This window comes from Malania oleifera, chromosome 1 (genome assembly GCF_029873635.1).
Source record: "Malania oleifera isolate guangnan ecotype guangnan chromosome 1, ASM2987363v1, whole genome shotgun sequence".
In the NCBI taxonomy this organism is placed as follows: domain Eukaryota; kingdom Viridiplantae; phylum Streptophyta; class Magnoliopsida; order Santalales; family Ximeniaceae; genus Malania; species Malania oleifera.
In genome coordinates this window covers 65,115,939-65,129,783 of record NC_080417.1, presented here as the reverse complement: position 1 = coordinate 65,129,783, position 13,845 = coordinate 65,115,939, and the positions used below count along the sequence as shown (strand labels likewise).

Sequence of the window (13,845 nt, the reverse complement as noted above, 5' to 3'; positions counted from 1 at the left end):
TAAGAAAAGTGCCAAAAATGGCATGAAATTGTACAAATTCAGTGTAAGCAGTTGACTAACCTTTGCACTTTTGAAATTCTAGTTGTTGGGGCTATAGAAGGTCAATTGACCCTTTGAACTTTTCAGTGGGCGGTCAACTGCAAAATCTTGAGATATGCAATTTTGCACCTTTTCTATACTTTTTTCTAGGATTTGACTTTGTTTTGGAATTCTACACTTGCCTTGAGTGTGGTTGGTTGAGTCTTATATAGGATTTGCAAGGGTTTTTATGGTCTTTTCATAAAAAAAAAATCAAGTTTTCTTGAAACTTAAACATGTTTATCCATGTTTCGTCAAAGTATTCAAAGGTTTTTTTTTATTATTTATTTATTTTATGTTTTCTTCAAAACCTTAAAATAATACATCCATGATGCGGTTTTTGGGTGTTTTCTAAGTTTTCAATCGGGATTTCAAGTAGTGTTTGTGGTTTTCCTTTTAAAAATGTATGACATTTTCAAATTTTTACGAAGTAAAAATCATTTTCAAGATGATCACTTATGAAGCAGCTTGAGGGTGGAAAAATGGGTTTTCAAAATGTACAAACTTGTTTTTGATCTCCATTTTTATAGAGAAGCCATTGAAAAATATACTTTTAAAATGAAGGTTTCAAGATATGCCAAGGTTTTCAAATGTTTTTGAATTGATGATTTTGTAGAAGATCACTTAAATGGATTTTTTTTTTTTCAAAATTTTTTATGGAAAAAGTTTTTTGAATTAGAGGTGACTTGATTTCTCTTTTTGTGGTAAAAGAGGGCGGTACCTCAATTTATTTATTAATAAACATTCACCAATTTATTTATTAATAAACATTCACTTTTGGCGAAGGAATACTGTGATTACAAGTTAACACCCATTAACCAAATTAGGACAAATAAAATTAAATATAACTAATAAAAGAGAAAAAAACATAAAAACAACCAAAAAACAAACCGAAATATACCAAATGAAACTCTTGAGATGACCTAATGACGAACAGAAATAAGACCTTACCTATCCATTTGAAGGATACCTTTCAAATAATATGGTAGAAGGTGTTGTTTTTTGTAAATTATATTGTTTCCCATGTCTCCTTCTTTAGTAAGAAAATCAGCAACACTGTTGCCTTCCTTATATTGATGCATCACCATGATATTCACTCTTTCTAACTCTGCCACGACCTCCTCCCAAAATTTCCAAAGATACCACAAAGTACATCTACCTTTTTGAAGCCAATTAATTACAATTCGCAAGTCACTTTCAATAATCACATTAACATAATGTAAATATTTATACAAACGAATTCCTTCCCTGATTGCTTTTAATTCAGCACTATTATTCATACCATTGCCAAAATAACTTGAAAAAAACTGTTTTTACTATGCCATGGTAATCCCGAATAATTCCTCAACCTCCTAAAGTACTTGAATTACCCCTACAACTCCCATCATAATTAAATTTTATCCACCCTACTGGAGGTTTAACCCATGAAATAATTTTTCCAGGTCTCTCGCAAACTCCCTGATGCTTAATTTGAAACTCATTCAAAATCTTAATGTTCGATTTCTTCAATTTTTGTAAAGAAATGATGCTCTCAGCAATAAAACTAACCAAGAATCGAACACTTCTCCACATCTGATCTGCACTTTGATAAACTCATTCCATTCTCGCTTTACATCTTCGATTCCAGAGGCACCACGTAATCAAATATGGAATTAGCCCGATTAAAATACCTTTAATAGGCGATTTTTTTGCATAGTGAAACCAATTTGCTATTTTATTTTTCCAAGAGATCGTTGGAAAGGAATCCCCAAAGCCACATTAGTCCGACACCAAACCTCTGAAACCACCTCTCCTAAAGAAAGAATATGATCAATGTTTTCCTGACTTCTCTGAACACAGCAATCACAAGTCAAAACCATCGATATTCTTTTGATCTGAATTCTATCATTTACAGCCAAATATCTAAATCAAGCTTTCCATAAACACATTGAGATTCTTCTAAGCAATAAAGAATGCCAAAACTAGTCATTCTACAAAAAATTATTACTTCTGTTCTTCACTGCATCCCAAGCTGTTTTCGTAGAAAAATTACCGTCCAGGGCTGGCTTCCAGACAAAAATATCTTGTCCACTTTTATCTGTCGACACCTGATGCTAAATTTCCCTTGAATCTATTTTGTAGGTTTTTCTATACCAAAAAAAAAAAAAAAAATGAAGCTCAAATCCCTCTCTTGTAATCTTTGTGTGCATGTTTGTATATATTTTTATGGGTCTTGTATGTTGGACTTTTGATTAAGCATTAAAGTAGTAAGACTTTCATAAGGTTAAGTCCTCCACGTAAGCCCCACAAAAGCCTTCTCAAAAGTGGTAAGAGAGACATTTCTGAAATAAATAGAACCAAGAGAATAAGAAATTGTAGAGGGTGGTTGACCAACCTTTGCAAGTGATCAATTGCCTGGTTTTCAAAAATTTACTTCACGTTCTTTTCTAAAATTTATTGGTTCGTTTTCAAATATTCTTTAAGAAATTGGATGTACACACACACAAGGTAAATATGACAACATTTAAAGGAATGATTGTTTTAGGTGCTAACATTTTAAATTCTCAAAAAAAAAAAAAAAAAAAAAAGAAATTTGAAGTGTTACCTTTCCTATTCATAATTATATTCTTGAACCTAATTCCTTTAAAAGGTTTTTCAATGTTTTGCCTTTTCAAAAATAAAATAGTGGTAACTTCATTTTCCTAAAATAAAAGGGATAAGTTAGATGTACCAATGACTTGATAGTATACACTTGTTTAATTTCAAAATGGTCATTACATATTAGCTACCCAAACAAGTCCTCAAAACCCAATGCTGATAAATCTTAATTGGAAAATTCTAACCTCTCAAGACTCGAAGCTTAACATTTAAATAGTAAAACCTAAAGTTTACCAATTGAGGCACTTTTGGGTTCAAATATGAGGTTTAACCTTTGAATATGAAATTTACAATATCATGTATATTTGCGTCTGTTCTTAGATTTTTAAATAAGAAATAAATAATAAGTAAAAAATTGTATTTAAAAATTTTAAAATCAAGCATAACAAAAATTTGAGAACGAAGGCGTAACAATGCATTTTTAAATGATGACTTTTTTTTAAGACAAAAAAGTTGGGAGTTTAACTTGGTTGGTTGGCTATAAACAAATAAGTATATTTACACACATTGTGATTTTCAGAATTGACTTGTAAGGATGAACAAAATATATAAGCCATGCGAATGATGCAATTACTTAAGATTAACAAACTCTGCAACTCATCTAGGCTTGTTAAATGCTTCATGTAGAGAGCTACGAATGAGTCAAACCATTCACGAGCTATTTGCTGCTTGACTTGATAATAGTTCGTTCAAGCTCGTTCGTGAAGATAAGTAGCTTGAGCTTAAATCATGACTCGAAAATCAAATGAACCAAACTTGAGTTAGATGATACTCAATTTGCTAAACTCGATAGTTACCTCGTTTAACTAGTTCACAAACTGGATTGTTTAAAAAATAAAATAATAAACTTGTTTAATGAGCTTAGGAGTTAACTAATAAAGAAAGTTCACAAACTTTTTCCTATTAGGATAAAAAACAAACTTGTCTATTCATTTGTTTGGACGCTCACTAAGTTATATATTTGATTTAGAGTGCATTTTCAATTGATGTTATTATATATATATATATATATATATATATATATATATATATTCTTTTTATTAATCACTAATCACATATTTATCTTTTAAAAAATTTAATGACATAAGATAGTGAAATTTTTTTTTTGAATATTAAACTTCTGTTGTAAATGAATTGAATCATTTTTGTTTTGTTTGTATCAATAAGCAATTTTAGATTTATTTTCAAAAGTTATTAATATGTAATAAAAACTTTAACAAGATTAGACTTGACTGGTTTAAGCTTGTTTTGAATTCAATTAATAAATGAATTGAACACAAACAAAAGTAAGCTTGGATCATTTAATTAATGGGCCTATCTCAAACTTGATGTAAAAGACTCGTTTATTAAATGAGATAAGTTTGAGCATGCTAAAACTTGATTGAACTCGACGTAGTTACAACCCTCTATGCACCCCTTCAGAAAATAAAGTTAGTTATGGCCAGCTAATTTTACACCCCAATATTGTTAAAAAGGAAATATTTCACTAAAGTACAACTTATAGCTAGTAAGCACAATTAATTATAAACACAATATACATAGAATAGAAAATATAAACTTGAAAATGTTATAGACTCAAATTGAGAATGACATATTGAAACATAGATGAAGTTGTCCTAAAATAGAAATTATCCATCACTTTGTGTAGCCTCCAAGATTCTAGCATTGTAGGCTTTATTGGTTGCTATATACTAAACTTATCAAATTATGAAAAAAAAATCTTAAATATCTTGAGAGCAAAGGATTGATTTGCACTATTAACGCTAGAAAACTAGAGCTTTCGCAATTTATGTATATTCTGTATTCATACCTCTATTTGTAGATACTTGGATGCCCAACTATTTAATGAAGATTAAATATGAAATTTTAAATCAAAACAATGAATTAAAAATTCAAGGCTAAACTAGCTTTACTAATTTTCTATTAAAAAAAAAATCTTTACAATTACAGATACCATTTGTCCAAGCAAAGGCTACGTCTATGTCTTCACAAATAAGTGTTTGATTGTAATTTTGACTTAGTTGATGAATTAACTAGTTCATGTTAATGGTATGTTTATGTGTGCGAGAACGAGTGTCAACATGTAAGTTAGAACATGTTTTTGCATGTTTTCATGGGTGCATATATGTGAGTTCATGTAAGTGTATGTGTGTATATATGAGCATTTAATGAATGCATGCATGAGTGAGTGCATAAATACATGTTCATGATGTGAGTGTACTTTTGCATAAATGGCAATGCATGTGTGTGTATCCCCTTCCACAAATGTGTATATTATGTGTATATGTGCTTGCATATGCATGAATGGACATAAAAACGTGCATACATACATGCATATGTGTGTAGGAGCTCATGAAAGCATGAGGTGAATGTATGTGCACATGCATGTAAGTTAGTGTATATACATGGAAGTAGGTATATGTGTGGGTTTCCATACATACATGCATCTTTGAGCACATCTTTGCATGTGTCGTAATGTGTGTGTGCATTTGCATTTTTGTGATAGTGCTTGCATGTGTGTCCATGTGCATGAGTGTACACATGCATGTGCTCTTGTAGATGAGTTAGCATATGGGCTAGTGATTTACATGCATAGGCTTGCATACAATGTATGCATATGAATGTGTTAGTAGGCATGGCGTATATGTTTTTGCATGATGAATGTATGTGAAGTATTTGTTTGCATGCGTGGGTGTTGGTATATATGCGTAGGCATGTTCGGAGCCATGCATGTGTGAGTTATTAGGGTTAGTCCATGCATGCATGAAGTGTAGGGTACATATGCAAGCATGAACTAGTGTAAGGATGTTACACACACACACACACACATATATATATATATATATATATATATATATATATATATATATATATATATAGATGTATAACATCCCTACACTACTTCATGCTTGCATATGTTGGAGAAAGTGCACATGTTATTTTAATATGAATCTAAATTTGCGAATGCATGTGTATAGACCTGCCTTGATATGTGAACAAAAATGCATAGATATGTCTAGGGGTGTACAAAATTACTGAAAATCGAAAATTGGATCGAAATCGAACCGTTTAACATTTCAATTTTGATTTTCAGTGTAGGTTTTCATTTTTATAAAAATTGTTTTTTAGTTTTGGTTTTGATTTTACAAAATAACTGAATAGAAAAAATGGAATGATTGATTACTAAATTTTTATATCTTTATTTTCATTTTTAAGTTCCAATTTTATTTAATAGTTTTTTTTTTACAAATTTTCTAAATTAAATAATTTTCACAAAGTGCATTTCTTGGAGTGGCAAATACAAAGTAATGGAATTGGGAGGGGTGGGGATTTTATATGGGAATGGGAGGTTCCCACTCCTTCATCTTTAGTGCTGGGACTTGGGACATGTCCCACATCAACCACAAGGAAGAACTAATGACCTATCTCCTCTTATAAACTTCCACCCACTCCCTCCTCCACTTCCCAACTCCTGGACGTAGAGGCCTCACTCCATAAAGCTTCCAGTCCATTAATGGATAATATTTGGCTTTTTGTGCATCTATTTTCATTTGTAATGTAATAGGGCTTGGCCCATGGCTTAATAGTTAAAAATTTTGATAAAAATTGAAAAAAAAAAAATCGAACTAAATCAATTAATATCTTTCCGTGTTTTAATAAACTGATGGTGCTCTTTTCGGTTTCGATTTATGAATATTAGAATCAATATTTTCATTTTGATTACCCAAACAAAACTGATTACACTCCTAGATATAAGCGCATAATGTAGATATGAACACATAAGTATTTGGAAAATGCATGATGGTGAGGGAGCATGCATACAAATGAGGTATATGTGTATGTTGATACCTATGTTTAAATGAATGCATGTAGTGTATATAGGCATGCATGGATGCTTATGATCTTATGAATAGATGTGTGCATATTGATGTATAAACTTATGCATGTGTGCATTTATATGATGTGATGGTGAATGCATATATGCATAGGTGAGTGTATATATATATATATATATATGGTGTGTATGATTTTGCCTAAATGTGAATATGAAAGCTTACGTATACATTAATGAACCTTAGCATGAATATTTTCGTGCGCAATGGTACGTGTGTGTGCATCGTGTTAGTTTGAATAGGTATGCATGAATGTGTATGTGACTGCATAAGCAAGATTGATGTGTATATGCATGTTTAGTTAATGTTAAGATTCTTTATATCGTAATTATTAAATATTGCTATTTCAATGAGTACTAATTTTATGAGGAAAAAAAATGGGAAAAATGTGTGTTTTTGTTTTTCTTATTATTTATCATTGTTGTTTGATATCATTTTAGTAAAAAACAATAATCATAAAAATATCTAGCTTTTTAAACTAGTTTTTGCATCACACCACTATTTTACAATCTTTTGCATAGGGATGAATAAACCGCTGTAATGGATAACCAAGAATAGGGCATTTTAGGTCTTCGAGGGGGCATTTTGTCTAGTTTAATGATTTTGAGTTATGTTGGTGATTGTATTACACAATTTGTAGTATTTAATGCATGATTTACATACTTTCTTTTTCGTTTGAATTTCTTGTGTTTTTGTGTTTTACATGGATGTTTATGTTTTCTTCTTCTAAATCATTAATTAGCTCGAGGATAGAACTTGAGAGTGAAGCAATGCCATCATTTTTAGACTCTTCGGATGAGAGCAATCTCCATAATGGTAGAGTTGTTCAATATTTAAAGGCCGGTAGACTAAACAAACATGGAAAAGTCAAAAGTCTTTCTTAATTGAGCTCAACATGGGAATTATAGGCTAGTTAAGTACCATTGCTGGAAGAGGTATATAGAGGGTGCTAATACCTCCCCTTTGCATAATTGTACTCTTGAACTCTTCTACTATGGTTATGCGAGTTGTGACTAGTAGATGATTCTTGATTTAGGATTAGCATATTGTGAAATTGAGAGAATTTAGGTGATCTAACCACATCCAGGAAAATAATATTCTCAACAAATAATTTTATCAATTTTTATTTTCTTAAATACTAAAGAGTCTAAACTAAGATTTCAATATGAAACCAAATTACACAATATTGACAATACTTACAACATATCAATATTAATAAAAATATGCTCAGCCACAAGGTAGTTCATACTATAACTTGAATAAGTGATAAACTAACACAATAAAATTCCCAGCAAATTAAATCAATATGATATTCTTAACTACTGCAGATTTCAATCAATAAAAATATTCACAGCATTCACAACAGATACAAATCAAAATAAATATGCTTATAAAGATAAATAGGTAACATAGAGAGTGACACCAGATTTTTACAAGGTTCGGTAACCGTGCCTACGTCCTTACCTCAAGCAACTTGGTTTGAGGATTCACTATCCCTCCTTCAGTAAGTGGAGAAGCCTCTCTCATTTAGTAGGCATAGAATCCTTTACAAACCCTCTTTCAATAGGCAGAGTTGCCCCTCTCCTTTACTTAAGCGGAGTTACCTTTCTCCTCTACTTAGGTGGAGTTACCTCTCTCCTTCACTAGGCAGAGTCACCTCTCTCCTTAAATAGGTGGAGTCGCCTCTCAAATGAAAATCCCCTTGCGCTTGCTATAAAGAAATAATCAAGAACAGTTGTACAAATAGAAGCTCTCTGAATAGAGTAGAAGTACACTATCAAATCTAATGCACTCTCAGAATGATATTGCTACAAAGCTCTAAGAGTAAGGTTAGGTTTTCTAGTTTATAAAACTATAAGCTTGAAAATATGAACACAAAAGTTTTTCAGCAAGAATGACGCAAATCACACTTGATATTCAATAATGTGTAATCTCTCGTCTAAAACACGTTTAGGGTTAGATATTTATATGTAGGTTTAAATTATAGTCGTTGTACGCGTTTTGGTAACTTAATATTTGAGAATCGAAAAGATTTTTTGTTGTTTGCAAAACTTATCACAGCACTTCAGTCGACTAAACTAAATGTTCGGTTGCATGAACAAATTAAATCAGGAATTTCAAAATTGGCAATAGCCATTTGGTCAACTAAACTCTGAGTTCAGTCGCCCAAACATATTTGGTTGACTGAATCCGAGGTTCGGTCACCCGAACCAACTATGTATTGAACTTAACAATGGCAGTAGCCATTCGGTCAACTGAACTTGAGGTTCGGTCACCTGAACTCTCTAATGCCATACCAGTTTGTTCAAACTTTTGCATTCAATCGACTGAGCATGATGCCCTAGGCACCCGAACATCCTAAAATTCAAATTCCTTTATATTTTGATTCCAAAAATGATTTTGATCTTTTGAAATAATATTTGGAATTTGTAAAAAAATATTTTCCAAGATTTCAAAAAGTATCTAGGGTCCAAATAAATAACCTAAAAGCTTCGTAAAAAAAACCAACATGAGATGTACTTACATGAATTCCTATTGTACAATACACATAACAATCTATCTAGGTCTTCATGTCCTTAAGCTTGGTCTTCATCCAAGCTTTTCTTCAACAACCATCTTTCATTTACTTGTGTGCTTCATGGCTTTCCAATTTGCATTTTTCATTGTACTTTTATACTGTAATGCCTGTATACACACTTAATGACACAATTAGATGCCTTGGTTTGTCATTATCAAAACGAGATTAAGCCTTTTTAGGTCAACAATCTCCCATTTTTTTTATGATTACAAACAAGGAGCAAAATGAGGTAGCCTTGATAAGACTCCCCCTAATAATATGCATAAACATAAGAATAAGCAATGTAAAACATGTTAAGCATTTTGAGATTAAGACTTAGAATTTTTAATTTAATGGCATTTAAGCTCATTTTTTTATTAACTTAAAAAAAAAAAAATTCTGCTTATTAGAAATATAACTATATTAAAAATCATAATCCTCCCCCTTTTTACTGAGAATTCAGAAAGTTATTTTATAATAATTTTTGCATTTTTCTAAAAAAAAAAATTCTCGCCCTTTTTGACAAGAGCAAAAAGGTTTAAGAAAAGTCAACGTACAAGTTTGAATCGTTTCAATTTTCTAAATGCAATTTTACATTTTGCTCAATGTAAGCTCATTGAAAATTCATATATATATATATATATATATATATATATATTAATATTGATAATCATACATAACCAAGTTGTTTTCAAAATAACAATAAACAAAACAAGTATAATCAGAATACAATAAGTTTTCATCCAAAAAATTGGCATTCTCTCATCTAATCCTCATCAATTGCATCACCACTAAATGAGCTCTCATCTTTCTCATCGTCTTTGTCGTCCTCTTCTTTGTACTCTTCACTCGAGCTTGATTCCATAGGTGCTTTCCCTTTAGATGAGGAAGCACTACCCATTTTGTTTTCAAGCCTTTTGTGTCTCTGGTGTAAGGATCTAAAGTTAGAGTGAATATGCTGTTACATTGTGTCGAATTGGAAATCCATATGTCGACGGAAATCATTGAGAGTTCCTTAGAGGGAGGCATAATCAAGAGGAGGTAGTGGTTGTATCAGTAGGAGCAGGTTGCTCCACATGAGATGGATCGTCTCTACGTGCATATTCTTGTTCCTCCTCCATATGCACATTTACATTATCTCACGGAGGTTGACGACTTTAGGGATCAAACCAAGTACACTAGCCAACTCATAGCCCATTTGTTTCACGGTAGTAAATGAGAATTTATTAGATGCTTTTCGCCTAACAAATAAGGTACAAGGATGAGCAACGCCAATATGTTCAAAAATAAGAGTTAGAATCCCTCCGTAAGGGAGAATGACTCTTTGAGATTCTTCCTTGGCTATCATCCATTTTATGATGAGAGAGGGAAGATCAAGAGGTCTTCCAGTATATATACACCACATCACAAAGCTACCTAGATAAGACACGTGATCTCTAGACTTGGTTCTAGGAAGGACATTATATTGGATAATTTTGGCCTCAAGGGTTAAATTTTTGTATGAGGGGTGATGCCGAAAATTATTAATTTGTTCAGTTAAAACAATAGGAAGAAAGGTTTGGGGTGTAAAATCATGTTCCATTATCCAAGTAGGTCCAACTCTTGGACACTCAAATTCTCCGCGGTCAAGGTTGACCCATGCAGCAATGTTGCTGGCAGTGAGCATAAAATATTTGGTCATGAGTTGAGTAGCGTAGTTTGCACCCTCTTTACCTAAGTTGGCATAGAAAATTCCAGAAGGTTTGGATAAACACCTTGGGGTTGATAAGACACAAACCTACCCCATCCCAAATCTGAAAACCTACGAAGAATATTTAGGAAATATTATTGCATAAATGGAATGTCAAGCACCTTACCTAGAATATGATCAAGGGAATGAAGATGCTCATTATAGATTTTCTTGGCTCCAGGCGTTATGAGCCAATGATGGATGAATTCGGTATCATCATGATCTGTTGATGGAGTTTTTCGCACAACACTCTTTCTTTTAGACATGGTTTTGGAGTTCGAATGCATAGAAATCATGAATTCAGAGATGAAATTTGAGTTTAGGGAGTGAAATTATAGCGTAGAGAGGTTGAACAGGAAGGGACGCAACTTCGGGTGAGAGAGGAATGTCGTTCGGGGAACTGAAGAGGCAAAAAGTTAGGGTTTTTTGCGAGTTTAAGTTTTTAAATACTCATGGTTCGGTCGACTGAAGATGGGATTCGGTTGCCCGAATCACCTGATGCACCCAATTAATAAGGTAAGTACAGATTCAACCATTTAGACAAGTCATTCGGTTGCCCAAAGCATTCGATTGACTATCTATAGTACATTCAATCAACTAAAAAACTTAATACTCTTAGCGACCAAGTTAATGTGGATTTGGTCGACCAACCTTTACCCTTCAGTCGACTGGGCTATAATGCTCAATCGCCTGAGCGTCCTAAAATTTTCCAATTTCTTGGATTTTTCTTGGAATACTTAATATAATGAACCAAATCTCTTCAAACACCTTCCTTAACATGTAGTAAGCTTGATTTGCTTCAAACTCTTCCCTTTTCGATCTAAGACCATTCAATTTGCAAATATTTATATAAGATCTCCATTTTACTAAGGAAAAGCTATAATATGGTTGGCTAAGGTCTGAATGGTTTTCCAATTTAGCTTAATTGAATCCTTGTGCAACCAATGTATATTTGTTAAGGCCAACAATACTATTCTAATAATCCAAAACTCTAATTTTGATAGAGGATTGAGAGCTGATTATGAACGACTAACTTAATATTGAGTTCGGAGGAGTATTCAGATAAGTTCAGAAGACAAACTTATTCCAATTTTATTGTACTAACACTTTGAATTTCATGGATGAGTGTGGGTTTCTCATATAAGCATTTATTTAGAGAACCCATTAGTGTCTTGAGATAATGAATCTTCTATTTATTCAATATTTGACATGTTGACTTATACGTGGTGATTGATTTTTCATTTTCGAATATATTTCAATTTTGATTAAACATTAAAGTTTCAAAATGAGTTTAGAATTAGATAGTACACAATACTTACGTTGTTATGGTTGGCTCCCCTAAAACTCAAATAAGTGCATTGGACAAAGTATGCTATACTTAAAATATTTAAACTTAAGCATACATAAATCATTTAGATTTATCTTTTAACTTTCTCATATTGACTTGATTCCCTAAAATCCTTAGTGTAGTGGATTCATATACTAAGATTTTACTTTTTAAGCATTATCCACTATTAGAGCATTATATTGTCATTACAAAACCCCCTCATTTAGACATGATTGAATTGACTTAATCCATAATAGATTACTAATCCTAAGATCTAAGGAAGAATTATTTTAAAGATTATGTCATTCTTCTTGGTACCCATTCTTCCTTAGGTTTCAAGGGTTTAGTATTAGATGTTTCTTTGATTCTCCAAACCTTTTTAGTTTTAACACTTTTCCTTTTGAACGGGCAATCAAATTTGATATGGCCCTTCTTTTTGCACAAGAAGCAAGTAGAGTGAGTGTAAATATTTTTCGAAGAAGTACTAGCATAGAATTTAGACTCTCGTACAAAATATCACAAGTAAATGTTTTTCTTTTTCTTGTTCTATTTTCCATTGAAGCTGATGCCTTCTTTATCCAAGGTTGTCTTTTGAGAACTCACTGGCTTATCAAAGTTTTCTTTTCCACTCATAAATTTATGGATTATCTTAGCATAGTCTTCAACCTTACTTTCTAAGCTTGTGATTTTCAGATCCTTCTCATTTTCAATAGTAGTTTGGGATTTTAAATCTTCTGGATCTTTTGTCACTTTTTCAATCTTATTCTCTAATCTATTAATTTTTAAGTCCTTTTCTTTTTCAACCATAGTATGAGATTCTAAATCTTTCACTAAAGCTTCATTCTCATTCTTCAATGAAGTGTTTCGTTTGGACATCTGAACTCAAATCTTATGAACCTTAAATAATTCTCTTTGTAGTTCCTCATAAATGGCATGCTTTCATCTTTAGATCCATCATATGATTCATCACAAGATTCATTACATGAATCATTAAATTAATTCAAAGAAGAACTTTGTACCTCATCATCCTTCCATGCCATAAGTCAGAAGTTTGCAACCTTTTGGTTGCTTGATTTGCCTTTTGAACTACTTGAGCTTGAATCATCCCAAGTAGTGGTCTTTATAGCCTTCTTCTTCTTCTTCTTCTTCTTCTTCTTAGAGTCCCTTTTAAGCAGTGGATACTTTGGTTTATAATGTCCAACCTCCTTGCAGTTGTAGCAAGTAGGCGGTTCTACTTTTGACTCTCTTCTTCTTGACTCTCCTTTATCCATCTTGGAGTCCTAGAATTTTCTTGTAAATTTCTTGTTCTTTTTGAAAAACTTTCTGAGTCTTTTGGTCATAAAGGCTAGGTTATTTACATCCACCTCTTCTTCATCTTCATCACTTGAACTTTCCTTAGAAGCTTTGAGTGTGATGGATTTCTTAGCTTTAGGGGTTTTCACTTGGTCTTACATTAATAACCATCTCATATATGAGAAGTGCTCTAATGAGCTCATCTAGAGTCATTTCCTTCAAATTCCTACCTTTAGCTATGGTTGTAGCCTTAGGTTCCCATATGGATGGGAGTCCTCTAAGAATTTTCCTAATCATTTAACAGGTGGGATAATTCTTTCCAAGAGCATTA

General features: G+C 32.2%; 1 protein-coding gene across 1 annotated transcript; it reads right to left on the bottom strand.

Annotated features, from left to right (window-relative positions):
• Positions 1–9,931: 9,931 nt before the first annotated feature.
• LOC131166169 (uncharacterized) lies at positions 9,932–13,492 on the bottom strand. The gene is made up of 2 exons (XM_058124520.1): positions 13,280–13,492; positions 9,932–10,090 (listed from the first exon to the last, which is right to left on the bottom strand). Exons 1-2 carry the CDS (start codon positions 13,490–13,492, stop codon positions 9,932–9,934), a joined length of 372 nt encoding a protein of 123 aa, XP_057980503.1.
• Positions 13,493–13,845: the final 353 nt, after the last annotated feature.